The sequence below is a fragment of the Heteronotia binoei genome, chromosome 18 (genome assembly GCF_032191835.1).
Source record: "Heteronotia binoei isolate CCM8104 ecotype False Entrance Well chromosome 18, APGP_CSIRO_Hbin_v1, whole genome shotgun sequence".
Taxonomy (NCBI): Eukaryota; Metazoa; Chordata; class Lepidosauria; order Squamata; family Gekkonidae; genus Heteronotia; species Heteronotia binoei.
This window is the reverse complement of record NC_083240.1, coordinates 23,594,868-23,620,600: the sequence shown is the minus strand read 5'-3', so window position 1 is coordinate 23,620,600 and position 25,733 is coordinate 23,594,868. Positions and strand designations below refer to the sequence as shown.

General features: G+C 45.9%; 1 protein-coding gene across 1 annotated transcript in view; it reads right to left on the bottom strand.

Moving 5' to 3' along the window:
- The window catches only part of PITPNM3 (PITPNM family member 3), a 128,748-nt gene that overhangs the window by 30,167 nt on the left and 72,848 nt on the right, over positions 1-25,733 (bottom strand). Inside the window, exons 4-6 of the mRNA XM_060259155.1 lie at positions 24,759-24,806; positions 8,328-8,404; positions 6,308-6,543 (exon numbers count right to left, since the gene is read on the bottom strand). Coding sequence (XP_060115138.1) covers positions 6,308-6,543; positions 8,328-8,404; positions 24,759-24,806 — 361 coding nt within the window. The remainder of the gene's footprint in view (positions 1-6,307; positions 6,544-8,327; positions 8,405-24,758; positions 24,807-25,733) is intronic.

Sequence of the window (25,733 nt, the reverse complement as noted above, 5' to 3'; positions counted from 1 at the left end):
AGCTTCCGAGATCAGGACCAATTTCCCACTAGCCTTATGTTGCTCTCACGCTCCTCTTCTTCGTGGGGCTTCAAGTAGGATTTCACACTATCTGCCCCGGGTCTGCAACTAATTTTGCCTTTTTCACGTGACAAACAGAAACTGGTTTTTAGAGGATCTTGTTTGCTGCACGAAAGAGGCAGAGTGAGTTGCAGCCTCAGGGCAGCTTGTGTGAAATCCGACAGAAGCCCTGCTGAGAAGAGGAGAGTGAGAGTGAGAGTGGGAAATCGGTCCAGGTTAGCCTGGGTTGCCTCTTCAGAAAGACCACTGAAATATAGAAAGAAACTCCTGGCAATATTTATGTATTCTGAGGGAACTTAAACACAACAACAGCCACAAACAATTATAGAGAAAAAAATGGAAACGCCTATGATTCATGTCGCGCCAGCAAACACAGAAGGCAATGAAGCAAGTGTTCAGGAATGGAACTTCCATGATAGAAACAAATGCCCCAGAGATTCAAGGAATCTGGGTATGCTCAAGAAGCCAGCAAGTCCCACAATCAACTTGTACAATCCTGACTCCACCGCCACAAAGCAGAGAGGGCAGGTACAATACAGAAAGAGAGCGGCCAGGACGCTCCAGCAAGTCAGCCAAGCTACTTTGATCAGGAAGAGCAAAGTAATGGGTGGTAGCCAGGCCCTACATGCAAATAACCTCACCTTACTTCATCACCTCGCTCTGTGGCAGTCATTTTTTTTTTGCACTTTTTGTCACTCTTGGAACACAGAAATTCCACTAATGACAGCCAGAGAAAATGCAGCACTCTGTGACATCAGGACATCAGGACAACTCATCCAATCACAATCAGAGGCCCAATTAAACCAATGATATACTAAAATACAACACAGAAGGATGGAATAGACAGAGAATAGTAAGCGATGTAGCTCAGTCTGTCAGGTGAAACCGTGACTTGCAGTTAAAGGGACAATGCAGACAGGATCCTGTACGGGGGGCCCTTGCACCAGCACAAGACTACAAGCTGTACCGTGCAAGGTCGTGAACGAGTCAGATGCGCATGGAACGAGGGAGCATATTGAAAAGGGACAAACACCAAATGTAGTTCTACCCAGGCTCTCCTGCAGCCAAACTGCACCCGCCAAAGAGGGCTCTTACGTCAACACTACGCTCCACTAGCGGTCCAAAGCCCAATCAAACCACAGGAGTTCAACTGGCTGGCACCAGCTATGCACATGGCCTGCCACGACTGCAGTCGGCCTGCCAGCCCCCCCCCCCCCCTATCGTTCTTCCTCCCACTGGAGCTTTGCTATACGTAGCGCTGACAAGCCACGGGCAGAGCTGATTGTCTTCTAATTGGGGGGTTGCCTCTGTACAGTTCAGTGATGTGACAATCATCAGTGATGGCAGGAGCAGGAGGGAGGAGAGGCCGGAGGCCAACGGGGCCTCAGCTGGAGGTTCTCACACTGCTGTCGAGTTTCAGAGCCATAAGCCACCTCCCACAGCCCCACAGAAGAAACAGGATAATGCCTTGTGAAGCAGCCGAGGGCCTGACATTGCTCTTCCCATTTTACTGCGTTGGGGCTACTCTCGAAGTACTGCCTCAGGCACGAGCGGGCCAGAAACTGTCGCCGTTTCACCCACAGAAACAGCTTGTAGGGGCCAGAGGGAGCGTTCCTCGTCCTATCCCCTGGGAAGAGAGGCATGAATGGTGGCTCAGTGGTAGAGGATCTGCTTGGTAAGCAGAGGGTCCCAGGTTCAATCTCCGACATCTCCAACTAAAAAGGGTCCAGACAAATAGGTGTGAAAAAACTCAGCTTGAGACCCTGGAGAGCCGCTGCCAATCTGAGTAGACAATATTGACTTTGATGGACAGAGGGTCTGACTCAGTATAAGGTAGCTTCATATGTTCATATGAACTAGAGCTTGAAGTGTAGGAAGGAGAAGGTTTTTGCCCATTCGAGGGAGGAAAGATGAGCTCTGGAATGAACTTTAACCTGGGCTCAGGCTGCCCTGCCTGCTCTTGGGGTGCCAGAGGTGACTGCTCAGTTAGCCTTGGCGCATGGCAAAGGATGCATTCCTGCTTGCCAGGACTAAGTAGGGTTGATGGGGACCGCCTTCTAGGTAGGTTGTTCAGTGTCCTCAGGAGGTGTTGTTGACTCCTCCTGGTTTCCAGCGGCAGGTGTGTGTGTGTGGGAGGGGGGGTTTCCCTCTTCCTCTTTAGAGAACAAGCCCTCTGAATTGCAGTCAGGCCGATGGCACAACACCATCCTCATGGCACCTTGGGTACATTTGTAGGTCTAAGCAGAATGAGTAGAACTCCCAAAGGTTTTGCAAGTGGTCATCTGGAAGGGTAGAGTGCTGGGAACTCAAAATAAGGAACAGAAAGCTGGGAGAGCAGCCCTTTTCCAGATCCTTTGGAAGTGATGTGCAGTTCGGGTGGCGCTTCTTGATTACCAGTCTCTGCTTCTTCACCTCGTTTGCAAAGACAGCATCAAGAAAATGCTGCGAGATGAGAAGGGGCGACTACGTTCTCCTTCCAACTGCTCTGCCCAATTTGCAGGAGTCAGCTGAGCTTATAATTAAATTTAGAGCTGCATCTTACACGCTCACTTTTTGATCTCTGGGATCAAAATGTATCCTTCCAGGCTAGGTGAGAGATTTCCTAGGGGGTGGGGAACCCTTCTATTGTTTGAATATTCATATTTTTTTCTTTTGATCATGCTTACAGGTGTTGTTTTCTCGCAGTCTGTACCTGGAAGACCGTGTTCTAATTACAGCATTCCTTCGTTCTTCCAGAATTAGCCAGGGATCATGTAGTCAAAGGGATTGTAACTGTATATTGCCAGTCACACTCAACAATATGATGTCACCATCAAGGGCAAAAGCTAGCTAAAGGAGAATCAGCAAGAAACCCTAAGAGAAAGCCTTTTCACAGCCCTTGCTGAAAATGTTTTTCAGGATGAAAAACTCCAGCACACCCCCAGATTTTCCTGAAATAAAGTGAAGCAGCTGTGGTTAAGAACATAAGAGGCCCTGCTGGATCAGACCTGTTGTCCATCAAGTCCAGCATCCTGTCTCACACAGTGACCAACCAGTTCCTCTGGAGGACCAACAATAGAGCTTTTCCCCTGATGTTGCTTCTTGGCAATGGGATTTAGAGGGTGACTGCCTCTGGGTGTGGTTCCCTTTAGTCACCATGGCTAGCAGCCACTAATAGTCCTATCCTCCGTGAATCTGTCTAATAGCCTTTTAAAACCATCTCTGCCTGTGGCCATCACCACATCCTCTGGCAGCAAATTCCACATTTCAATCCCTTGCTGTGTAAAGAGGTATTTCCTTTTATCCATCCTGAATCTACTGCCCATCAGCCTCACTGGATGTCCTTGAGTTCTAGTATTCTGGGAGTTGTTTTACTTATAAGTCCGTTCCCAAGCACTACATGCCTGTTTCTGTTCTTTAAAGAACACAGGCCACACCGTTCCCCTGGCCATTCGGTCAAAGTGACCCAGGACATGTTGCCATTTCGATTATGAATCTCTGAGCACAAAGAAGCTCGAGGAACAAGCCAGCAAAATCCAACCATTTTCACTGCAGTTTAAATAAATTAATGTTGGTTGGTGCAGAGATGCGCAGCGACTCAGCAATTGGAGCAGGAGGCATTTGTCCGTTTACTAACTGCCAATTACGTTGATGACATTGATTGTTGTAGGGTGTGGGGGGGAGAGGTTCCATTTCATTTCTGAATGTACAGTACATGGAACAACTACTGTAACGGCAAGATTTTAAAAGACAGCTAGCCCAGTTCAATGTATAGGCAGTTTCTCAAAATGCTGGAATGCCTCCTAGATTACTCCTCTTGAGGAAAGAGAAGCAGAACCACCACTAGAATAAGATAGTCCCCTGTGGAAGCACCAGTCATTTCTGACTCTGGGGTGACGTTGCATCATAACGTTTTCATGGCAGACTTCTTACGGGGTGGTTTGCCATTGCCTCCCCCAGTTATCTACACTTTACCCCCAACAAGCTGGGTACTCATTTTACTGACTTCGGGAGGATGGACAGCTGAGTCAACCTTGAGCCAGCTACCTGAACCCAGCTTCTGCCGGGATCGAACTCAGGTTGTGAGCAGAGAGCTCCAACTGCAGTACTGCAGCTTTACCACTCTACGCCACGGGGCTCCTTCTACCACCAGAATAGAAAAGTAAAAATCCCAGGTAGAAGGCAAAGAGGGTCATGATTAGATGACCCATCTCTCACTTTCCCTCCACCAGCATAGAATGAAATCTTGCATAGGACAGAACTAGAAGTCTTCAATGGGCTGCAGAAATCCGTCTTGTATAGCATGGGGCAGCTGAGGCGATCCCCACAGAGCATGGTATTCTCCAGCCCCAGTGAAACACTAGTTGGCAAAAACGTTTTGCCATAATCCTCTTGATTCCAGGTGTGCCTGACTGACCCTGGTTTTCAGAGGCATCTGACATCACAGCCAAGCAACAGATCTCGATGGTTGAATCCTATGGGTTGGATCTACTTGAATGTGCCACCCAGTCCTCTTCCTCACAACAGTTTCACATACAGCTTTTGTTGGTAAACCCCAGCACAGGATGGATAAAGGGGACCCTGCCTCCCTTTTTTTTCCACCAGAGGAAAAGCTAGCAGGATACAACCCTATGACACCCTTGCACAGGGATACAACCCTATGACTCCCTTGCATCTTATCAATCCCTACTACCAAAGTCTGCAACAAAGGAAGACTTTTGTCTTATCAGAAAAAAAAAACTCTTCCTCAACTGGAGGAAGTGTTTTCCTGTTGAAGGAATACCTAGTGAAAGGGAATCCTATGATCCAGGTTAACTGAAGTGAGTGACTGGATCCAACCCTGTGTTTCCACTGAGAATCAGAAGTCTTTTCGGTATAGTGCACTTCATGTATCTGACATAGTAGCCTTCGCCAACTGTAACTCTGAGGCAGGGAACAAATTTTCCCCACACTTTCCCCCATAGGCAGTGACTACCTCCCATAGCAGTAGCTCAAATCAAGGTGAACGTGGGTCTTTCGCTAACTTCCCCCATAATTGTTTCTGTGTCGCTTCACCCCTTCCCTGCCTCCTTATCAGGCTCAGCTAAGGGACTCTGAGTTAAGCAGCATGTCTGAGCTTTCCAAACGGCAGTAAATATTAGACTAAGCCCATCCCTGTGGGGCGATAGGCTGAATATTCCTATTCTTGAAAGCGGCATTTCATTTTCACCAAGACTCGTTCTTCAGCTGAAATGCCATAATGGCGGGTTTTTTACTTCCATAAATCTGGACTCTGAGAATTCCCTTCAGGAGTTATGAAAAGCCACAGTATTAAAACAAGCCACCTGACGTGGCACAAGCTGCCGGTTAAAGCGTCACTCTCGTTAAATTATTTTTAATGTGAAAGGTCAATGTTTCAGATTCGGGGCTATTATTTAAATTTACTAAAGCCAGGATATTTAGGCCCACAAACGTGATTCTCTGCTTGCTCCTGTCAATGACAGCTTCTCAGTGACTGCAGGTTGTTTCCATTTCCAGCTAGGGAACTGAGGCAGAGAGTGGCTTGTCTGAAGTAAGACGGTCCATCTGTCCCCAAGACCTTAACATACAGTTGTCCAGATATTTTCACCAGGACCCACCTGGAACATTTGCCCTCAAGAAGTTCCCCTCCTCACACGTGGACACATGAAGCCTCCTTATACTGAATCAGATCACTGGCTTATCGAGGTCAGTACTGTCTACTTCTTGGGTCCCCAGACTTTTTGAGCCTGTGAGTAACTCTGGAATTCTGACACAGCATGGTAGACACTGCTGCAAAATGGCTGCCACAGAATGGCTCCCACAGGAGGCAGAGCCAGCTACTAAATGGCTGCCACAATTTACCTTCAACTGCACAGTGCTGCTGTGGTGACAAAGCAACATTTCCTAAAATCTGCGCAACCAATCAAATCTCCAAAGGCCAATCAGAACCCTTGCTGAGCAAAAGCTCCACCTGGACCCACCCACATTCTAAAGAAGGTGTCAGTGGGTACCATGACACTGACAGACATCATGTTGGGGGATCCTGGTCTACTCAGACTGGCAGCCAGCTCTCCAGGTTCTCAGGATGAGATCTTTCACTTCACCTGTTACCCGTATTTTTTGAAATGGAGACGTTGGGGATTGAACCTGGGGTCTTCTGCATACCAAGCAGATGCTCTACAATTGAGCCATGGGCCCCTTCCCTCCTTAGCGAGGGTTTAACCTATTGAAAGCAAAGCAGGCATAAGCAAGTAAGCACAGAACTCACTTGGCAACGAGAGAGAAGGCCTCTGAGCAGACAGCTGGGCAGGGGACAAGCCTGATTAAGATGTGGCCAAAAGCAGCAGGGAAATGGGCTTGCGTCACCTTCTCAAACACTGCCGTGAAGGTGTTGATGTCTCCTGTCTTGTTGCTTGCCTCCCCTCCTCCCGTATCCAAGATGTTGCCCCCGTGAAGAATGAGAATCAGGACGTGAGTTTTACTGCTCCTTTGCTGACCTCCTTCCTATAGAGAAAGAGAAAAACAGATGTTAATTCAAAAGAGCCAAGCCTTCTGTGATAGATTTGGGAAGAATTGGCGGGCTGAATATGAAGGATTTTGAGATTTGTGGTTAGGGTTGTGAGTGACATACCTGTTATGGGAAGAAAAGGTACCAGAGGGCAGAATCTAACAAAATTAAGGAAATACAGAAGCCAAGGGTAGGCATCTCTACTAAGAGCCAGGGTGGTATAGTGGTCAGACTGGGATGGGGAAGATCTGGATTCAAATTCCTGCTCAGCCACAAAGTTATACTGTCTCCAGTTATACTCTCTCAGTCTTAACCTAACTTAAAGGGGTTGTTGGAAGAATAAAATGGAATATGGGGAAACCACATCTGTTCTCCTGAGTTTCTGGGTAATAATAACAATTATTATATGGCAGTGGCTGTAGTATCGTCAGGAGACTATCTGGTTAATCAAACCTAGAACATCCAATTTTGTCCTTCAAACTAGTTCTATAAAACCTTCTCAATAGTTTAACAGGGGAGAAGTCTATCTGGACACCAAGATCATCTGACGTGAATGTGCCCTCTGTCCCTCTGGGACACAAAATGACCCATGAAAGAATTCTTCTTGATGCCACCACCAGGAATATGGAACCCTCTTCTGAAAGGGGTCTTCATTAAGCATCTGTAAATTGTCAGAGCCTGTGTTGTTTAGGAGGGCTTAACTCAACTTGATCTCCCATTTTCATTCTGTAGATGGCTTATCTTGGTTTCAATCTACCGGTCTAACATCTTTTGATGTTTTGAGATTGTTTTATTGGTAACCGTATGATTGTGATGCATTTTGTAAGCTACCCAGGAACAGGGTTCCTGATAGACCAAAAAGTCATGGGATCAACATTTTAATGAACTGAATTACATTCAATAGGAAAAGCCCTCCACTTGAGACCAGAGATTCCAGCTTTTGCAGAACCTGGTGGGCCTTAAACAGCCTTCTTGAGCCAGTCCTCAAATCTCTAAGCGGCCTCAGCCTGCCATGAGCTCCTTGGAGGAAGGATGGAATTAAAACACGAGAACTTACGCAGGAAAACATTCATTCCGTTTGACTGGGCAAAGGTGTTCTCAGCATTTCAGGGAACAACTGGTCAACATATTCCCACAAAATCAACAAATAGGGTTGCTAACTTTGACATGGCGGCTGGAGATTTGGGACTGCAACTCTTAGTTCGCCTAGAGAAATGACCATTAGGAAAGCAGACTCTAAGGCCTTATACCCCACTGAAGTCCCTTCCTTCCCCAAGACCCGCCCTCCTCAGGCTCCACCCCCAACATCTCCAGGTACTTCACAACCTGGAGCTGGGAACCCTATTGGCAAATTTAGACATCCTCTAACCAAAAATGTTGTGACACCATGCAAGGGGAAAGCAATGAATCTGAGGATTTGCCAGCTTGTAGCGGAGGAAAAAGCACCACGATGCTGCCCTCTGAAGTCACAACAAAGCTTGCATGGAAGGACAGTATGTCTGCCCAGCATGAAGGCATTCAGCCCCACCCCTCCTCATCTACAGCAAGGGCAGGATGCGACTTGGAATCCGCAGCAACTGTGGAAACAACAGCACTGCTCAGCTGCAATATGGCTGCCACCACTCCGATTTCAACTGGTCTCCTGGAAGGAGCCACTTTTTCAATGGAAATCTCTTCTCCTGCCAAACTTTATGGTGGACATAAGGAGTATGCTGCTTAGTAAAATCCCAGCACTGTTGGACCAGCAGCTGCCTGAAGAATGTTGGGGCAAAGGTCTCACCTCACTGTCTTCATGAATCTCAATGCTGCCTTGTGCAGGATAGCGCTGCTTCCTTAAAGAGGCCCTGTACAGTTCTCCTGAAAGAAGAGATAAAAAAGAGAGAAAACACCACGTTGGTTAAAACCGAAAACAATTTTCACGTCTGGTTGTGCCAACACTGCAAAATCCTGCAAGATAGACCGATTCATTCTCTCTTACAGCGGAGCCTGGGGCTGTGATCTGGCCAGTTTTCCGAGGGCATGACTTTTGGCTGGCGAAGGCTCTTTTCATATAATGGGGTACAGGAGAGAAAGGCTGTTTTTATTTGTTTTGGGCTTTTTTATTGTTTAGTGCCTTTTAGAGCAATTTGCTGCAAAAGTCACTTCTGAAGCTCTAGGCTTGCAGCTGATTGTAAATTTTCATTTTTAGCCATGGCTTTTCAGTGCCTTAAAAGCCATTTCTCTAAATAGTGCAGCTGTCCTTGGCTTCATTTTCCCCTTCCCTCCTAATATCTCCTGAGCCAAAGGGTGCACAGAGAAAGCGAGAGAGCTGAGCACCACAGATGAATCAGTATTTCCTGATGCCTCCATCCTTCGACCCTTGGTTCTGTCCCTGGGCACATGAACTCCTCCCACTTACGACCCCCCCACCAAGACCTCCCCCTGCCTGTTCCTGAGAAGGTGGGGCTTGCCCCTTCCCAAATGTGTGTCATCCAATGCTAGTGGGAGCTACATATCACATGTTATTCTGCAACTGAAAACATGTCTTAAATGAAATGGTTTGGGAAGAAAAGATCTCGCCCCACACTGCAGTTTTCCTATATATATATATTTTAAATCTCCATAAGCATATAACAGAATGTGCTTGAGTCATGGATTTAGATCTTGAAATACCACTCAGGGAGGCTAACAGCAATATATACAGATATACAGATATTAATAAATACATCAATATTTGTATTGAGACGGTGGAGTCCCAGGATGCTAGAATGGAATGTATCACTTCAGTCCACAGCTGGGGAATGCAATTTTACAGTCATTAAAAAAATCCATGCAACAGAGAACTGGCACAGCAGGGAGTGGCTGAGCTAGAACCTCGCTCCCTGAGGTGATCATTTTTTCCCCCTCGTGAGGAATATTTTATGCAGCAGCCTTCAAAAAAACAGCACTAGCGTTCCCTCACAGTCCCACATCCTGAAGCGGGAAAGATCCCTGGAGCTACCACCACTGGGCTTTATCACCTCGTTCTGCTGCGTGGATAAACCAGGTTTGCTCAAGCACTGCTGCCGAGTGCTATGAAAATCATGCTGGAGTTAGTCAGCGTGTTCCGTAAAAGCTCAGCTCCGCCACAGTCAAACAATAAAATCATCTCGGCTTCCCTTAACTAGAATTCTAGCTTTCAACAGCGCAAGAAAGGCCTGCAGACAAGAGCCAAATGCCGGCAGGGATCGATATAAAAATAGCTCTGCCCTTGCTGTTCTGAAAACAGGCTTTTCCAACTGCTGTTTTAAGATGCTTGGAAGTGGCAGCCACTATAGACAAGCTCTTGCTTCAAACCAGTGCCTCATTTAAAAAAAAAAAATTGGGGGGGGGGGGCAGGGAAGGAAGAGAAGGACATTGGCTTTCTGTCAGACGTCAGCACCAAGGGGCAGGAAAACAGAAACAGAATCCAGCTTTCCCCCTGCCCAATGGGTGAACAGTGAAAACTCAAATTTGGCCTTCAAAGATGCCTGGCAGGAAGTGGAAGTTCCCAGCCACGCACAGCTTCTTCATTTAGGGCTCCTGTCAGCGTGGCCAACAGGGACAGCACTAAGGGAAGAGACAGGCATGGTCACAGCAGCTCAGCAGAGGGCTGATTCCCAATTATGGCTCTTGAAGAAAGCACCCCAGTGATATTTTAAAGGATACTGCTGAAAATATGAAGTGTAAATTAACCGGGGGGGGGGGGGCAAAGTGGAAGGGCTTCTAGACCCACTTGTGAACCTTCTGATGGCACTTGGTTTTTTGGGGTTTTTTGGCCACTGTGTGACATTGGACTGGATGGGCCATTGGCCTGATCCAACATGGCTTCTCTTATGTTCTTAACAGCAGGGGCACATCACAGTGTTTGGAAACGTGTGCACAACAAACCCTCTCACGTTTGCCAGCCAGGAACAGGTGGGGTTTCCCAGACAAGTGCCCCTTTCGGTAACAATTCCAGCTTTGCTCTGTGTCATGTGCAAAAGGGTTTTCAGAAGTGCTGCACCCAGGGGTTCGTTTGGAAAGAGAAAGATCCCAGGGCTAGAGCTCTATGCCCCAAACCGGTCAGTATTAGGACAGACTAGGGAGGGAAGCTTCGTATTCTCACTCAGTGCTTGAGATTGGTCAGATCTCACTTACACACACCTACACAAAACTAAAAAATGTGCACCTGGCCAGTACAGATTGTTAGGTAACTAAAAAGGTTGGAACAAAGAAAAAGGGAATAAAATATAACTATGCACATAGTACAAATGTACAAAATGTTACATATAATTTAATAATACAATCAGAAGCGCTAAAGTATAATTTAAAAACAACTGTCCTGTGGTTCAGCATAAAAGTACCTAATCCCAATAGAAAGGCAAATGTACATAAAACTAATCATATACAGAATGGACCTTACTGATTCTTTTATGGTTATACACGAGCATTTCAGATTGCACCAAAACGTTCCATGGGTCAAGGAAATATTTTACATCTTGATGAGTTGCCCATGTTGTATCAAAAGAAAATCTGAAACCACTTACTCTACAGGTGAACATCTTAGCATAAGGTCCATTTTGTGTATGATTAGTTTTGTGTATGCTATTGTTAAATCAGCACCATTGTGATTTTACCTGATTGTTTTACTGTTTTAATATTGTTTATTTTATGATGTTAGCTGCCTTGAGTCTTTGTAGAATGGGTGGGATATAAATCTAACTTAATAAATAAATAAATAATGGAGTTTGAATAAATTATACCTCTGAGAAAGGCCAGATGCCAAAATGCATTTGGTATTGGTTCTTAGAATAAGGAGACAATACGTACGTTTAAACCTGTGTCATATAATGATTAGAGGGGAGAGATGTTCAAATTCCCATGCAAAGAAAGTTCTGTCTGCCAAAGGCTTTGTGAGTACTGAATGAAAGAAGGACTTTATTTCATTGAATATCAGTCAGAAGAGGGGTAGGGCTAACAGAGTGGCCAACAGAGCCATGCTAAGCACATTACCCAGAAACCTACACCAGTCTATTCGGTGATGTTTACTCACAAGAAATGGTGCTTAGGATTGCATGGTAAGAGTTCCATGCTGTAAGCTGGAAAGCTATCAATTTGAAACTTCCTTTTCTGTCACAGACTTCTGGGATAAGGATTATTATAGTGGCTGGCCTTGCCAGGTTACTGGAGGCATTACCAAAGGATAATGTGCATTTTAAAAAATGCCCAGAACAATCAAAGAGCACCTATATTTCTTTCAATTACTTCCATGATTAGTAATATTAATCACATTACACACATGGTTGGTTAATTTTTTCCCACTCTGATCTGATCGCGATTTTATGCTTTTTGCTGCAATCTCATTTAATTTGCCAGCTGTCACAATACTTGTTACGATCTAGCAACTGTAAATTATTAAGGGGCTGTTAAGGTTGATACAACCGCAAACACGTCAACGTCAACATTTGGCTTCTGTACAAAAGCGGTTCATAAAACTGCTAAAATCAACATTTTAACAACAGCAGAATAAAAAAATAAATAGCAACGACCTCTCAGTCAAGACAACCTATGTTGTAGCCGACAACAAGAAGTTCTCTTTGGTTTGGTTTTATGAGTGAATGGTGGCTGGGGAATATCTACCTTTTCCTCATGGAGCAAGATCAACAAATTGGGGCTCTTGCCTGTGATGTTTCCATTGTGAAGCAGACCCCAGTTAGTCATGCCCTGTTGCTTAAATCATAAAGGTTTGGGCTTCTCAGCCATATCGGTTTCTCCAAGCTCTTTACTGAAGAAAAAGGAGACTAGTTTATTTATTTATTCGATTTATATCTCGCCCTCCCCACCGAGGGGGGCTCAGGGCGGCTCGTGTACACCCGCCTTTTCCAACTGAGACCATGGTGTTGGCTGCAAAGACCACAGGAATCGTTTTCTTGCATCACGGTCAAAACAGCTTGAAAGAAGAGATGCTGGCACCACAGGCCACACACCAAAGCCACAGGGATTTTCCCTTGGACAAAGCCACAGGTCTTGGGGCTTGTCATTATCCAAAATGGTCAGACTGCTCCTCGGTATGTCCCTTCATGTTAAGCTCAAGGGCAGGCCAGCCTGTCTCTTTGTATGTCAGACTGCTCTTCTTACTTACTGGCAGGGGTGGAATTCTAGCAGGAGCTCCTTTGCATATTAGGCCACACACCCCTGATGTAGTCAATTCTCCAAGAGCTTACAAGGCTCTTTTTTGTAAGCTCTTGGAGGATTGGCTAGATCAGGGGTGTGAGGCCTAATATGCAAAGGAGCTCCTGCTAGAATTCCTCCCCTGCATTACTGGAGGGAGAGGTTTGAAGAGTGCTGGCAGAAGGTTTGGTCTTCTAATGGCAAGCAACCGATTCTGTTACTGTTGACCACGAAGTCCAAGCATCAAGATTTACTTTTTCAGAGATATGTAGTTTAAAAAATAATCCAATTCAGCCTTCTGTAAGCCCAGCCTCCCTCACAGCCACCTTCAAGATTTAATCGGGTTGAGGCAAAAACTACACATGAGTAACACTAAGACTGTTTCAGCCAAATGGCTACTCAGAAATCAACCTCCCTGTCTATTTCCAGATATTGGAAGTTGTCATTCAAGATGCTAGGACGTGGGAGTAGCCAAGGTAGTGATTATCAAAAACTGACCTTCTGGACGAAGCACATTCACAAACAATTACAGGGAGAGGACAGTAAACAAAGGACTCAAATGTTGGGTAAGAACATAAAGTAGAATCTCTAAAAATGAGGGGAGTTCCACACAAAGTGGGGGGAACTGAAGGCCCATTTGGAGATCTGGTTAATGAATACACTGGAGTCAGACATTAAATATGGCTGTAGAAACTGAAACGGTCCCAAGAGTTAGTGCCTTTGTCCGCAAACTAAATATACCATAAACCAAGAAACTTTTTCAGAGAAATATCTTACCACAAAACATGGGCCTAGCTGTTGTAGAAAAGAGCAAGAGTTGAATAGCACTTTAACAAAATCTGTGGCAGGGTGAGGTTCCATGAGTCACTGCTCATGTCTTTAGAGAACAGATAATAAAGTCTCACTAAAGGCTCACAATGACTCACAAAAGCTCATTCCCTGCCACAGATTTTATTAGTCTTCAAGGTGCTAGTGGTCTTTTCTACTGCTACAGACAGACTAACATGGCTACCATTTTGGGCCTACGTGCTGTTTGCTAAGATGACCTGGGCCTGTTAAGACTGAATCAGGTAGCAAGGTGTTAAGGCAGGAAAGAAAGAGGATGATTTTGAGCCCCTTGTGTGAGGCATTACCAAAACAAGATCCCGCCAGCTGCGACCCTGATGCTGGGAGGTACCAACAGAGAAAACAGTTCCGGCCACAGATGGCACCGTGATAAAACGAGAGCCGCTGAAGGGCTCGGTGCTCTGCGGGGAAAGGAGAGAGGACTGTGCAGAAAAAGAGAAATTTCATTAGCCACTGAAATGGAGCTGATTACAGGGGAAATTATGTGTTTTTCTATTTACTGGAGAAGCTTTAATGAGGTAAAATTATAACGAGGCTTAGCGGGACTCACTGAACTTCCCAGGTGAGGTAACGGTTTTTTACCAGTTTTTTCCTTGGCAATCTTTACTTATACTGTCATTACCACAATTTATGTTAATTATATCATTATGCAAACAAAGTATGGTAACAAAGGAGGTCAAATCAAATCCCATACAGAAGGTAGAACCCGGGAAGCATAACAGCTCATAGTTATGAAAGAAGGCTGAGGAAGGCTGCTGCATTTTTTTTAAAAAACCATAATGAAGCTGGAAGGGGGGTAGGAAACGAACCAACATTTGGAGGGTTTCATGATTTGAAAAAAGTTGGAAAATGCAAAATCGGAAAGACTTCTGGCAGATGTACAATTCTTTGACCTCCCAGGTAGGGTTCTTCATGACAGAAGGTTACATCCTGCACTTTGCATGGGGAAGAAGAGTTGGTTGGTTTTTATACTCTGTTGTTCTCAACCCTAAGGAGTCTCAAAGAAGATTACAATCACCTTCCCTTCCTCTCCCAACAGGTGTACCTCGTGAGGCAAGTGGGGCTGAAAAAGTTCTGAGAAAACTGTAATTGGCCCAAGGTCACCCAGCAGGCTTCACGTGGAGGAGTGGGGAAACACACCCACTTCTTCTGACTGGAGTCCACCACTCTTAACCACTACACCACTCTGGAAGCGGCATGGAATGCCTGAACAGAGTAATGCTACCACCCAGAAAAGTTCAGCTGGGCAAAGAGTGAAGGATTGTGCTGCTTTTGGGAAGAATGGGTGCTAGAAGCACTTCTAGCACCCATTCTTCCCAAAAGCAGCACAATCCTTCACTCTTCTGCCCCCCAGCTGAACAATATTCTGGGCTAGGTCAGCCATCTACTCTGTTCCCAGGCATTTCCATGCCAGCTCTTCCAGAGTGGTGTAGTGGTTAAGAGTGGTGGACTCTAGTCTGAGAAGCTGGGTCGTGATTCCCCACTCCTCCACAGTGAAGCCAAGCTGGGATGACGTTGGGCCAGTCACAGTTCTCTCAGAGCTCTCTCAGCCCCACCTACCTCACAGAGTGTATGTTGTGGGAAGAGGAAGGGAAGGAGATTGTAAGCCTCTGAGTGAGGGTGGGGTATAAATCTAACTCTTCTTCTTTTATCGTCATCCTAAAGCTAATAGCTTGTATCCTGTCTAAGACTGGAAGAAGTTCTTCCAGCCTAAAGAAGCCTTACATCTGTTCCCGTTGGAGGACAAAGCTGTTCACAGTTTTCTTTCACTGGAGGGAAAGATTCAAGCATGGCTTAGTTGGAATGGTAGCATACAAGTCAGGAGACATGTCCAAGACTGAATGTTTCCTCTTTCCCCCAAGCCTTTTTTTCCTTGCATGTGCTCTATAGCCACTGACAATATCACCGACTACCCTGTTGAATGAGCACAAAGAATCGGCTTCTTGCCCACCCAGTTTCTTGCCCCCCATACTCACCTCTGGTCACATTTCTCTTTACAACATTACAAAAACCTCCTCTCCTCCTTCAGCAAAAGCTCTGGGCCTTTCTTGGTTTACTATGGCAGCTTCCTCCTCTCTGATCTGCATTTCCAGATGGGCAAAGGAGTTGAAGATGCAAAGCAAACGGGGACACCACGAACAGGACTGGCGAAGATACTGTATTAAGGGCGCGGTTATAGTGGTGGTGGGGAGCTGATCAACTCTGAACTCAGCAACAGCAGCTCCTCAGTTCTGGTGCAAAATTATGAAGCCTTTCAAAAACAAATAAAAAGTAATTCCAGAATCCTGCCCTCTCAATGGGAACCTGCAGATGTGGTGGAGACTTCCACAGAAAACGGCCACAAAGAATCCCCAAAGAGTGCTTGAAGCCACCAAACAGATGGAGTCATTCTTACTTGGTTGTTCTTTATTTGAGAACCAAGCCTTAAGATGGTATTGGTTTCTTCTCCAAAACTATTCCGCGAGAAAGAGAATAGGGATGATTATTATCTGTGGAAATGCTTTGTGTGTATGTGTATATATATATATATATATGGCTTTGTTCTGTTTAACAAATGGAGGAATTGAAAATAGGGAGTTTTGGACTCTCTAAAGCTTATACCCTGAAACCTTTGCTAGTTTATAAGGTATTACAGGACTCAAATCTAACTGATTTAGGAATTAGAGTGCTTCATAGAGTCACCAGCCATTCTATGTAGCAACTTCTGCTGAAAAGGAGCCACGTCAGTCTTACAAAGCTAAACTCAGGCAAGCATAAGGAACCAAATGAGTGAATATTCACACAGCAAACCTTCCAGTTTCTCTTCACAACGTCTTTGGGTGAAATGCAGTTGCACAAGGACAGATTAAGAAGAAAACATTGACTGAAAATCAGGATTCTGGCTGGACCATTGATACTTTGGGACCATCCAGTATCTATTTACATAATCAATATTGTAAGGTTATCATCAGAGAGCAGCCATTCTCAGCTAGCCATGCTTGCCCTAAGGGTTCCCTATGCTGCTGCTAGGGATCCTTCGCTGGTCACTGTGCTCCTCTAGGGAAACAGAGATTCCACCAACCAAGGTGGAAGTCTTGCCAAAAATGAGACGAACAGAGCTACAACTGACTATTTCAGTGCAAGGATGAGTAATCCAACCGCTGCAGACAACTTAAGCAGCAAGAATGAAGCCCCCTGCATATGCATTTTCTCATCCATCAAGGGACCATGTGAGTAAACTGTGAAGGCAGAAGGCAGCTCCCTTTAATCGGAAGCTGCAGACCTCATTTTGCATTCCAGCCGCCCCACCTGGAGTGTTTCCTAATACAGCTGTAGATAACTAGCTGTGTCATAGCTGCCATTTATCAGATGGGGTCCAGGTTGCCAGAATAGACTCAAGCTGCTGAAAGATGCTGGTGTTCCCTTGGAAGCCTCCATTACTCAAGAGGACAGTCTTCTTGTATTAAACACAGAGCAGCTGCTGTTATGCAAATACACCATGGGATTTCAGCACCAATAAGCCCTTTAGTCTGATGAACCTGCGAGGGCTGGGGGAGACAGACTGAGACAAGAGGATTGGGGGCGGGGGGGACAGAGACGTGCTCACAACCCAATTTAACAGGCTTTCATTTGTGCCACAGAAGAGAGGAGCCAATACACTAATCCTCGCTGCAAAGAAGAATGTCGCTTTGGACGTTTACAGCGTTCCCTCATTTACATTTGCAGGAAATTATTTCAGAACTGGTTTACAAAAAGCTTACCAAGGAGAACACCTCAGATTAGAAATCCAGACACAGCACCATTCCATGGGGAACTGACCCTAATTCTGGAGAACAGGACATTAAAGTCTTGTCTGTGCCTTGTAGCCATGAGAGCTTAGAAACCCTTTAAAAATTGTCAGAAGGTTGAGACTCTACAGTGATTTTGGATTTCAAGCTGGCGTGTTGAAGCCACAGAGGGAAGAGAAATAGAAATTCTCAGCGAGGCTGAACTAACAGGAATTGTGGGAGGGTTGCAGGCAGTGTTTTATGGCTATTCTAGCTCCAACGCTTCCAATCCCTTAATGTGCAGCTTCTGAGGGAGAGAGAACCGAGGCCATTTGTAGCCACCCTTTTGTCAATGTTTGTAGTGTTTCACACATTACAAATTGGCAAGTGGAGTTGTCACTGAGCGTACCCAATGCCTCCTCGACACAACCGTGATCAATGTATTTGTAAAAACATGGGACTGCATTTCCCACAGAGCGTGTTTTAAGGAGTATACAGAACAAAGGAATGTGTGCAGCGGTCCTGTCACTGGACTTCAATCAACACCTACCAAGTCATAGTAAGAGGGGAAGGCTAGAGAGGGATGAATGGGGAGCCACGTACACTGTCTCTCACATATTTGGAAGCAACACAGGTGCCCTCTAAAACAGGGGTGTCAAACTCATTTGTTATGAGGGCCAGATCTTCACCTTGTCTGGCCGGGCCATGTGTGTCATAAAATATAATGCCAAGTAGGGGAGATATAAACTTTATAAAGTACACAGACAAACACACACATTCAGCCTAATCCACCTCACTGGTTTGCTGAACCTCAGCCAACAGAAGGAAGAGAGGCTTGGCTCAGTAGCTCTGCTGTGCAACTGAGAGAGCCTGGCAAAGCTAGTTCTCCTCCCCCCCCCACTTCCTCCCCAAGGGAGGAGCTTTGTCTGTAGCTCCTGTGCGACTGAGCAAGCCTGGCAAACCAAGTTGTGATGCAGAAGGAAGCAAGAGAGGGAGAAGGAAGCAGACAACAGTGAGTTGCTCGTGGGCCTGATAGAAGCCCTGCGGGGGCCTGATTCAGCCCCCGGGCCACATGTTTGACATCCCTGCTCTACAAGGTATGATAACAGCATGGGAACTGCCTTTCGTATGGTTTTACACTGCAAGACCGGCACATTGTGAGCCAAGCCACTGGCTATGCCCATCTACCCAGTCTCTCTCACATGCACCCAATTCCAGACCGACAACAGTTTCAGCGGCACAGTCGACATTACAGCTTGCCCATATGATGCTTGGACTTTCAATGCCATGGCAGTGCTATGGGGAAAAAAGCTCCAGAGTTGATGCTGTAAAATAACCTATTTCTATTAACAGCTCCATGAGTCACAGATTGAGAGGTACAAATTGCCATTCTTCTCCCCCCCCCTCCGAATTCCATTTTTACTTAAGAATGTTTTTGTTTGTATAGTGTATTTGTTATTATTCCCATGTGGAATAACAGGCTACATTTCTAGCTGCAAAGATTCAGATGTTGGTTTTGTCCCTCTCATGTACGATGAGCTCTCCTACCTACAGGGTCTTAAGGAAGATCCAACGGGCAGTGGTCTGGCCCACTCCCTCCACAATGCTTGCCTGGCTGAAATGGACAGCCTCATCTCCGGCTCTGCACCACTTTGATCTTAACCAGATCTTATGTCCCCAGGTAGGATTCCCTCTTTAGCCAGATGGCTGCTTGGCTGCCCCTCTCCCCACCAGGGAACTTCCTCAAATAACCCCTACCCTGCTCTGTCCATGACAGCCTCCTGGCACACCCTAACAAAAATCCCAGCTGTTTCTGAGTCTACTGTACAGAGAACCTTTTCCCAAACATTGCAAAAAGTTCACACTCTACAATAGGGGGTCCCCAGTGTGGCACCATGACGCCCACCAGTACCTTTTCTGGAGCCTCCCTTAGAAAGCGGGCAAGGCCAAGTGGGGCTTTCCCCCCCAGCAAGGTTTCTGATTGGCTGTGCAAGTTTTTTTTTCTTTTCTTTTAAAAAAATGTTGCATTGGCAGCAGCTACCGGTATGGTAAAAGAATCTTCACTGTATGACTGAAGGTAAGCTGCAGCAGCCATTCTGTGGCTGGCTCCGCCTCCAGCGGCAGAGATTTGGCTGAATCCAACGTGCTGTGTCCAAATTCCAGAAGTGTCCTCAGGCTCAAAAAAGTTGGGGACCCCTACTCTGCAATAATGACCACCCACCACACGCAAGAATTGTGCAGGCCACCTGCAATCCTGATATGAGCAATCACCATGTTTTGCATGCATAACCCCTCTGTAACTGGGAAGCCAGGGAATGCTCCTTAACAAGGGGGTGGGGTCCTGATGAGAGAGAAGGGAATTTAAGGAATGGAGGCGAAGAAGGGCAGGGGGAGCTGGCAAGATGCTGAGAAAGGAGATGAGACGCCAGGCTGGAGAAGAAGGCGCTGCAGGGGGCTCTTTGAGTGACGACATACTTGCAGCAGGCTCTTCCCCCTCTCCTACTGATCAAGAGTCTAGCTTCAAGGCCTTCCTGGGGGAGAAGGTGACAGCAGGCAAGGCGCTGGGAGCAGAGACAGCTGTAACAAGCCTTAATGAGCCTGTTCCATGGGTCTATAGGATTGAGCTGAGCACGTGTGAAGAATAATTAACTGTTGCAGACATTAAAACTGACTGCTGGAACTTACCTATGGACTAGGAGTAATTGTTTGACTACCTGAAGCAACAGCCCCAGCCCCTAGGCTAAATCTTTGTATCAGGACACGTCACACCCTCCCTTTGCCCCCGTCTCTGGCCTTCCCCCAGCGTGACTAAATCTTTGCCTTATGTGAACATTTTATGTATTTATTGTAATTTTATGGTGTTATCTGTTGCTACGATCAGGAACTTAAAGTTGTATGTGCTGCACTGTTTGAATTTATGATTATTGTTATTATAACATGTTTTGTTACTCACCTTGAGGCCTGCACAAGCAGGGAAGGGTGAGTCAGAAATTGAATGAATGAATGTACAACTTCAGTATAGCCGAGAGCAAATTCTGACAAATCCAGTGGTTATTTTGCACAATACATGTGTTGCCCTCATTCATGCTGGCTGCACATGTCCGGAAGAGTGCGGGCAGCGTGTGCTCTGGTTCTGTGAGGCTGGTGGGCTCCCGGGATGTGTTATGGCAACATAAGAAAGGTGCAGATGGGCTCAGAGGAACCTTCCAAACAAGGGGGAAGGGCCTCTCTCCCTCAGATGCAGGACTGTGAAGAAGTTCAGACAGAACCGAGTTGCCCACATCAGGCCAGAGGTCAGGTGAGCAGATCAGAAGCAGGTGGCCATTTCTGAATGGTCTGACAAAGACAAGTGTTGTGCTCAGGCTGACCAACCAGGGTCCATGAGAGAGAATCCAGGGGTAAGATCAGTAACAGGGTCAAGAGCAGCAACAGAAATGCCATCCTCAAGGGGAACCGCACAAATATCACGTTGCAGCAATTCACAACTGAATAAACCACTTGATACACAAATCTTGCAGTTGTCTTCTTTATATATTGCAAAAGAGTTACCAATTTAAAGACTTAGTCCAGTTCATTACATGAAAGTCTCTAAAGGATAAAGTTCATAAGCCCAGTGGTTAAAGTCCAGACGTCTATGAGAAGACTTCGCAAAAACTGCTAGTAGTTCAACCAGACTGGAGCTCAACAGGAACGTGATGACATGCTTCGTAGGCAAATTAGCATGTTTCAACAGAAAGTCTTCTAGCTGCAATTTCTATATGGAACTACTGCTCACAATTTTAATTCAACACTCAAGTTTTCCAAACATTACTCCCCGGCAGGGAACACCATGGCTGCTACACAGAGGAAGGCAACAGCAAAGCACCGCTGTTCGCCTCTTGCTTTGAAAACCCTGCTGGGTTATCATTAAGTCAGCTGTAACTTGACAGCTTTTCCAACCCCATAGCTGTCTTTCTACAATGAACTATTCAGTCAGACTGAAGGGGCAAAGCCCAGAGGTAGCAGCGGCTTTACCTCCAGGATAGAATTCTTCTTAGGTTCCCTTTTGTGCTTAGCCACACATTCAGTAAGAAGGAATTAAAAGGCCATGGGAGCAGGGGGGTGGAGAACACAATCAAAGCTGAGTCCCAGGGAACAGAAAAGCGTGGAGAGCCTTTGCAAGAGTGTCAACAATGCCTCCTTAAACCTTGCTTTCCTAAAGCTGTGGGGGAAAAAAACTTTCTGCTGAGTTGGCTCTCTTCAAAGTCCTCACGCTGCTCTCACAGCCAGACCACTCTGTGGTTTTGCCTCCACAACAGAGTCCTGCGGTGGACACTCTCTGCCAATCAGCAGACAAGAGAGAAAAATTGCCTGTGGGCATGCAGAGGGCAAGGAGACCTCATTTTCTCTTGCAAGACTTCTTGTTTCTGGGCAGGAAAGGAGAGAGACAAGGCCTGTCTTCGCTAAAAGACAATGCTGGATTTAGAGCACTGGGGACTGCAGTTTGGTGCAGGTACTGAGAACTCTCAGGGACCCTCTGGCTCACTTCCCATCCCTCCAAAAGCTACAATTCTCAGATTTCCCTCAGAGGCAGAATGACTGTTCAGTCAGTTGAAATCTGTAGTGTGGATTACAGTTATGCCCTTCACATCCTACTAGAATCAACTATACAGTAGTTAGTTTTTAAGCAGAAGAGGTTCAAACATTTAGGAAAGTTGCAAATCTATGGCCTGCTTATTTCTCTAATCCTAGATATATGGGAGCTTGCTGCGATTACATATAAAAGCAAAAACTAGGCTTCTTGAAAACAGAAGGGCCTGGATAGAAACCTTGCTCTGATCCACAAAGAAATATTGCTCCAATAATCCATATTTTGCACAACAGATGTGTTGCCCCCATTTTTGCACAATACATGTGTTGCCCTGCCCTCAGCAGGGAAAAGACCTGCTGTCACTCCTGTGGACAAGGTGAGAACCAAGCGGCTCCAGCCAAAAGGATTTGGGGCATCTCCCTTTGGAAGAAGCATTTTGCCTTCCAGTTGCAGGGTAATGGGGCAGGCAGGTTACGTGGCAGACCTGAGGTCTTTTTGAGAGGCTGAAATAACATTTGGCTGAATCTGTTCAGATGGATTTAGATTCTGAAGCAGGTGGCTAAGAATAAAGGATCCCTTAGGGTCAAACTACACTTGACTTTTGGGTTCTGCAACTGCAGTGTACAATCCAGTCACAAAAAGCAGAAGAGCTGTGATGCTGGTAATGGTTATGGTTATGGTAATGAAGGTGGAGGGTTTAAGCTGTCCTCACACCATTTTCCTAATTGGAAATCCCTCCCATGGACAAAGCCATGGTGTGCCCAGGGCCGGCCCTAGACAAGGCTAACTTCTGGCGTGCCTCCCTCCTGTACTGATAAAATCATTGAGTCACATGGGGAGTGCCCAATTCGATGCCCTCAGAAGCCTGGCCCCCTAAGCAATCGCCTAATCTGCCTAGTGGCAGGACCAGCCCTGGGTGTGCGTGTGTGTCTTTAAACTGCCTATACTGTGCCTGTCTTTCCCCCCTGTATTTGCCAAAAAAAGCTGGGAGGGAAATGGTACGGGGCAAAGAATGAAACCCTCCCTTGCCAACCACTGCAATCCCAAACAATATCCTGAGTCCCCCACCCCTCCTGCGGTTGTTTTTTGCAACTAAGTTTCACAATGGGAAAACCCAGTTATGGCTTTCCAACATAATATGTAGTTCAGTCCTCATATCCCCTGCTGGATATTTCCAAGGAAATGCAGTAGTGGAGGATGATGGTGCCCTGTCCTTTGATAAGGGGGAATCGACTGGTTGGATCTCAGTTTCTGGCTTGGGGGTGAGCTGCCATTCAATGCCCAGAGAGGTTGCTTTTCAGCTTTATCATTCTAACATATTTTTTTAAAATGCTAAAATTACACAGAAAAGCCACTGTGTCACAGCATCACTGGGGGTGGGGAAGCCTCCTCTCATTCTCACATTCCCATAAGAAATCAGGCTGCTTTCTACCATCTGTTGCGCTAATACAAGCTGTTTATAATAACAAATCTGTCAAAGAGAAATAAACTTGCACACATATGCTTTCTATTAGCAAATTATAAAAGAATACTTGAAGTTAACCAAAGGCCAAGACACTCACTGGCTGCAAAGACACGGTGACAGAAGAGAAAATTACACATGGGGGAGGGGCTGTGGCTCAATGGCAGAGCATCTACTCAGCATGCAGAGGATCCCAGGTTCAGCCCTCCCTCCTGCATCTCCAGTTGAAAGGATCAGGTACAGCAGGTGACGGGAAAGACTTGTACCTGAGACCTCAGAGAGCTACCGCCAGTCATACTGAGTAGGCAGTACTGAACCTGAAGAGCAAATGATTTGACTGTGCATGCAGAAATGCCTTTGGTATCACACTGAGTCCTGATAGGCTTTCCAATACTACTTTGGAATAAGCAGAAATGAATTTCTGTCTGCTGCTTTCTGCTTGAGCGTAAGTACCATCATGTTGCAGCTGACCTACTGCAACCCTGTAGTGTTTTCAAGGCACGAGACTAACAAAGGTTAGTCTCTGTTAACTTCTGTTTGCCATTGCCTTTTTCTACACAACAACCCTGGCACTGCTTAGTGGTCTCCCATCTAAATGCTAACCAGGGATGACGCTGCTTAAGCTCTCAACATCTGATGAGATCAGGCTAGCCGGGGCCATCCAAGTTAGGGAGGGTAATCGACACATAATCAAGAGCTCCCGAGCCTACTAAGATTTAGGGCAGCAATGCAAATCCTCCAAGGCCTCCTTCTCAATTATACCACCAGATTTAGACAGGACAGGCACAGAGAGAGGCGAGTCTTGATGGCTGCCCACAAAGTTATGGATTTCCCGCCCACTAGCGGCTCACCAAACCTCAAGCATCTTTCATTGATAACACCTGTATGGAGCTCAACTTTCCATTGGTGAAGGCTGGCTGGAGAAATGTCAATAAATACGATGAGATTCTTTATTCAGCTCTGCTGGGTCATCCTGCTCCAACTTCCCTTTTGGCACCTACCCTGCAGTTTCAGGAAAGAGCATGCTGCAAATCTAAACAGAGGAAGTGACAGGGTAGGGACCACTTTGTCAACATTGGCTCTCTGACAGTTCAGCCCACAGGAGGATAGAAAGGGAAGACATTTCTCTGATGCCCAGAATACCACTTACAGGTCTTCAGTGAGAGTGGAAAACACAGAACAAGAGACACCCACTGTCACCTGTCGTCAACTAAATACCGAATCTGCGCACCGGAGAATGTTTGCAGTGCTATAAATAATGAATATGATCCTCAAGGGACAGGACTAAAGCCAAGCCTGATTTCTGCCTCCAGATGGCCTTAGAAAAGAGCATTATGGAGGATTTAAACCAGTTGGTATTTGTGGTTTTAGGCATAAAGCTCTCTTAGAATAATAGGCACAAAAAATAAGAATAAAGGAAATGAGAGACAGACTTACTTTGTTTCTCCTGCAGAACGCCAGATGAACAAAACGTAAGGTCTTCACCTATTTAAAAGAAAAAAGGGTAACAGGGTTAGCATCTCTTTCAAGGCCAGCTGTTCTCCAGTTCTACTCGCTGCATAATAAATGGCCTGTCATCTGCCCTCCCCATTCTTTTTGGCCCCAAAATTGGCATTGCCAAGCCTGCAAACAGAAGTTGGTATAGGTAGGCTGACCCAGCGATTACCTTCTCCAGCCTCCACCTTCTACCTTGGCAATGCTGCCCCTTGTAGCCATATCAGTCACAGTTTTAAAATTAACCACCCAGCAATTTTTATCCCTGTTGCAAAAGAACCCATAGACAGTAATGCCCCTTCCTTTCTTCAAGAGAGCTCCAGAGACATGATTGCCAGGAATAGGCTCTGTTTACACCCAGACCATCCCAGTTTGCAGTGTTGTTTCCAGGGGATTCCACTGACAGCACAAAGGGCACTGTTGGCATTTAATGGCACAAATGATGTTAGAAGATAAGCAAATGAATGAACCTGAGATGGTGCAGTTGAGATGGTGTGGCAAACAACACAATCACTGGACCTAACAACATCAACTACACCATCTAAGGTTCATTCACCTTGCTCATCTTCTAACAGTATTTGTGCCATTAAATGCTAACAGTGCCCTTTGGTCCTCTACATAGGACAAAGAGGATAAATCCTATGCCAAAGGATAAATGAACACAAATTTGATATCAGGAATCACAAAACTGAGGAACCTGAAGATGAACACTTTAACCTTCCAGGACATACAATGGGTGAAGTAGCTGTTTTATTGCAAAGGAACTTCAAGAACAAAATGGAAAGGGAAATTACTTAATTACAAGCAGGCCTTGAATTCAGCAGGAGCTCACAGGAGTGCAGCTCCTCAACTTTTCTGAGGGTTCCCCTTCTTCCTCCCCACCTACCTACCTTGTCCATTGAATAGTTGGTGCAGCTG